This window comes from Etheostoma spectabile, chromosome 8 (assembly GCF_008692095.1).
Source record: "Etheostoma spectabile isolate EspeVRDwgs_2016 chromosome 8, UIUC_Espe_1.0, whole genome shotgun sequence".
In the NCBI taxonomy this organism is placed as follows: Eukaryota; Metazoa; Chordata; class Actinopteri; order Perciformes; family Percidae; genus Etheostoma; species Etheostoma spectabile.
Genome location: NC_045740.1, coordinates 19,256,875 through 19,261,147, shown reverse-complemented (window position 1 = coordinate 19,261,147; position 4,273 = coordinate 19,256,875). Strand labels below are relative to the sequence as shown.

Sequence of the window (4,273 nt, the reverse complement as noted above, 5' to 3'; positions counted from 1 at the left end):
GTGTGTGTGTGTGTGTATTAATTTGTTATTAAAGCAAATTATTTGCTTGGGTTCCAATGAACTTATTCACCAAATTCTTTGCTAGTAAAACAGTTTCTTTCTCTCAGCTGTGGTGTTAAATTAAATGTTGTTCTTCTCGTCCCAGGTGTACGTTCATCATGGTATCCATGACTTAATTTTTAACTTTGTGGGAACGCTTGAAGCCAGCCAGGTATGTTTGGGATCTCACTGCTCTACCACCCCACCCGTGTACTCTGTGATGTGGGAATATGTTCTTAACACATGAAGGAACAGACTCATTAAATATCTTATAAATACACATCCTCTCGCCTCTTGTTGTGTCTTGCCATGCAGATAGTTTTGGCTTCATGTGCCCAGGTTTTGAGATTTCTCCCTTTTTCCCCTTTTTACAATGGAGAATTCAGAGTTTTATTAGCAGAGCTCACAGCGTTGACTTATTCTTACTTTTCTTTATTTTTTTTAAAACACTTAAACAACTTTCATATACAGATGGAGTTGTGGTTTCTCTGGATACTTTACAGTTTTGTTGGAGCTTCTTTCTGCTTTAGGATATCATGCTTTCTGTATCTGGATAGCTGGATAGAATTAGTGATTTTTGTTTTTGTGTGTGTGTGATTTTAAAATAAAAACTGGATACTGATGTACTCTGTAGGAATCGGGGGTGGGGGGGTTCCATGCGGCTGTAATGTGTCACAGAGCGGGTCTCATGTCTGCTCTGCTGCTCGTCAACAGGACGCCGCCTTCAACAAAACCAGCAGGAGTCTGCAGGAGCTGCAGCAGAAGGAGCTGGGGGTCAAACCGGAGTTCAGGTCTGTTAGTCCCCGCATAGGACTGTCTGTTAAAAAATAATTTTCTGACATTTTTGCATCACATTTTTCTCTATTATTGTGATGGTTAGACTAGTCGTTGCAGCTCTAATTTGACGTGACCTAATTATGGAATTATAAGTAAGAACCTTTTCTCTTTATTGTTAAACTGCCCCTCTTAGTTGATAAATCGACTAATCCAGAAATCTTGGCGATTCCTAGAGATTAGAGATAGGCAAGACCAAGGTGATGTTTTTTAACGTCCAAAACACAAAGGTATTAAGTGTGTTAATATAAAACAGAAATTATGATATAAAAGTGCAGGAAACCTTTCTCTTTGAGAGGTTAAAAACATAATTTTTTGACATTTTTGCACCACATTTTTCTCTATTAATTACCGTAATGGACCGACTGATCGTTTCAGCTCTAATTTGACGTGACCTAATAATGAAATTATACCTTAATGTTAATATACTTTTTGTCTCTCAGTGACATGTTCTGCTGACTGTAAGAACCTTTTCAGAAGAAAAATAAATACAGAAACAGACAAACATATACAAGATATCTTCTAAATATACAGTATCTCCACACTAAACGCCCATTTTATGCACACGGGATCCTGAAAGAGCCGTCACACAGGAACATGAACTCCTCCCATCTGGCAGACGCTATAGAGCCAGTAGACTTAGCTTTATTAATCCCTTTGAGATGACTCCTGCTAGGAAATTAAAGTTACCAGCATCCAATACAGCAGGAGAAGGAGAAGAAACAAGAATACAACAAAAAACACAATGATCACAATGATCAGAAGGTGCAAAAGCAACCAAAAGCAGTCCTTATCACTGTTATACTGCACTGGCCTTAATCAATGTAGCCTGTGAAAGTTTACTCACCATGTGATATATCTCCAATTTGAATTCTTTGTTTGGGCAATTCCCTGTATTAAGTGTAACTTACTTTATAATGAGCCACGTGCAATACTTTACTATATCAGGGCCTGTGCAATATCTTCTCACTAGTGAATGATCTCCATTTATTTTCTTGTCCTAAAAGTACATAGTTGTCTTGTTACACATTGTCATGTACTGTGCTGTCTGTTGATAACTAATGCGTGTGTTTGTATGCAGCTGTTGTCGGCACTTCTTGCCAAAGACAGGTTTCCTATGGGAGCATTAAGGTTTATCATATCTTATCTTGTGCTTTGCTCCTCGTGTTGTTGTGTTTCTGCAGCATCAACTTGTCTCGGGCGAAGAGAGAGCTGAGTCAGCTCAACCAGCAGACCTCCCCCCTCCTCAAACTGCTCTGCCTGCGCCGGGTCGCCCTGACCGCGACCCAGACCCCCAGAGGCACCGGTATGCACCGTCTGAGGCTATATAATCTTGGAGATTCCTTCGAGATTAGAGATAGGCATGGGGTACTTTCCATAAAATGATCTCTTAGTGCAAATCAAACTTAGGCTAACCTATTAATATAAATAAATCCATGCTAATCTCTCGGTATGGTACAATACATTATTCATTTCCAAAGAAAATTGGTGTCCTAAAAGGTTGGATATTTCCTCATTTTTTAATTAAGGCATTAAGATCAATTTTCAAAAGATGTTTTTTTTTTTTATTCCTCTTTTTAGTCAACTTAAGCATGGGTTCCTATACACATGAGTTGAGTATGAGTTGAAAACACAAAAAATATTTGGGTAAAAGAACAACAACGGTGAAAAGTAAAAACGGATTAGCTTGGAGTGACGTCGATGTGGAACTGTTACTGAAAGGTATGCAAGCTACCAAACGGATAAGACTGACTGACGTCCGTCCTAGTGTCCAAAGGTCCCCGTTTGTGCTCATCCAGACTACAAATCAACCCTGGAGTTTTAAAACCAAAACGGGGGCAGTTGTGTGTCCAAACGTCTCAGTTTTAAGGGGCTCAAAAACTCCTGAGTAGTGTGGATTTTGGGGCATTTTAGGCCTTTATTTTGACAGGACAGTTGAAGACATGAAAGGGGAGGGAGAGGGGGAACAACATGCAGCAAAGGGCCGCAGGTCGGAGTCGAACCCCGGCCCGCTGTGTCGAGGAGTATACCTTTATAAATGAGCGCCTGCTATACCAACTGAGCTACCTGGGCGCCCAAAAGTGATCTGTTTCTAAACCTAAATGCCTTATCTGGCCAGTCAGCTGGTCACCTATGTGGACAGTGCAGACTGAACTCTCGGTGATCGCTGAACGTCCTCGTAATCCGATCAGCACGTAGGACAATACCTGCTCTGTTGGCCTCTATTGTGTTTGTCCAGTTTGCTTTGGCAATCTTATCTTATTGGCCCACAACAGCCCCCGCTGTCAGCCTGCAGAGTGGTACGATCCGCTCCTGATTAATGTTAGTCAAGTGGTCAATTTAACCATTTTGGTTTGGACGTAGAGAGAGTTTCCTCATGTGTTTATGTTGGTGTGTTTTCAGTGTTTCACCTAACTGAGTGTGTGTTTCTCTGCAGTCTGTATAGAGGCTGTGTGTGCGGACGACCTGCTCTCCGTCATCCTCTACCTGCTGGTGAAGACAGAAATCCCCAACTGGTGAGCAGGGCGGGGGGGGTTACTGGTTGAATTTGTGCATTGTCGGGAGGAAACAAAAAAACGCTGCATAGCCCTCATGTTGTCCTCGGGTCAAATGGACCTTTTTTCCTATATCAATGTTCTTTGTAATTCCCCAAAATAACCCCATTTTTTTTGGGAAAAAAAATGTTTTGTTTGGATTTCCAAGCCTTTGCCAAGTACAAATCCTAATTCATTAATTTTGGGTCTTATTCAATTACATGCTTTGAAAAACAAATGGAAGTGTTGTTGAAATAGTATTGAGTAAAAGTTGACATATTCCAGTCTGAGATATATCAACATCCATTCCTTTAATTTTAGTCTCAATAATTCCTAATTTCTGCTTTTCTAACTCCAACATTAGGTATATTTTCCTATAAATGAGGGTTATTGACCATAAATTCCAAAAATAACTGTAAAACTGAAGGTAATAAGTTAGTGTTACGTAGTGTTGAAAATGTCTAAAGTGACAAACATTAAACAAAGCGTCAAAAGTGTTGGAAAAAAGGGACAAAAATGTAAGAAAAAGATCAAAACATTGATACAAAGCATCAACAAAAAACTTTTTTTACGGAAAGACAACACGAGGGTTAAACTGCCTCCTCAAGTCCTCCACTTGCTTCCCTTCCTGGCGTCTTAGTCCCTCCCACCGAGGAGACTCAGGAGTTGAAGTCCCTGATGACCTGATGATGACCCAGAGGATCACTAAAGTTATTACATTCATCACGAGGGGGACATGAATCAAATGTGAACCTAATTTCAAGGCAATCCATTCAATTTGTTGAGATATCTCACAAATATGAACCTTGCGGTGCAGCTTGAAGAAAAGGCTGTGGACTGGTAGCTGGAGAGATGCCAGTTCACCT

At 40.4% G+C, this 4,273-nt stretch overlaps 1 protein-coding gene and 1 long non-coding RNA gene across 2 annotated transcripts in view; one reads left to right on the top strand and one right to left on the bottom strand.

Moving 5' to 3' along the window:
* LOC116693820 (uncharacterized) overlaps positions 1 to 2,006 on the bottom strand; it is a 10,203-nt gene extending 8,197 nt beyond the window's left edge. Inside the window, exon 1 of the long non-coding RNA XR_004333002.1 lies at positions 1,902 to 2,006. This is a non-coding gene — a long non-coding RNA (uncharacterized LOC116693820). The remainder of the gene's footprint in view (positions 1 to 1,901) is intronic.
* ankrd27 (ankyrin repeat domain 27 (VPS9 domain)) overlaps positions 1 to 4,273 on the top strand; it is a 35,482-nt gene that overhangs the window by 11,428 nt on the left and 19,781 nt on the right. Inside the window, 4 exon segments of the mRNA XM_032522898.1 lie at positions 146 to 211; positions 754 to 830; positions 2,058 to 2,179; positions 3,311 to 3,389. Coding sequence (XP_032378789.1) covers positions 146 to 211; positions 754 to 830; positions 2,058 to 2,179; positions 3,311 to 3,389 — 344 coding nt within the window.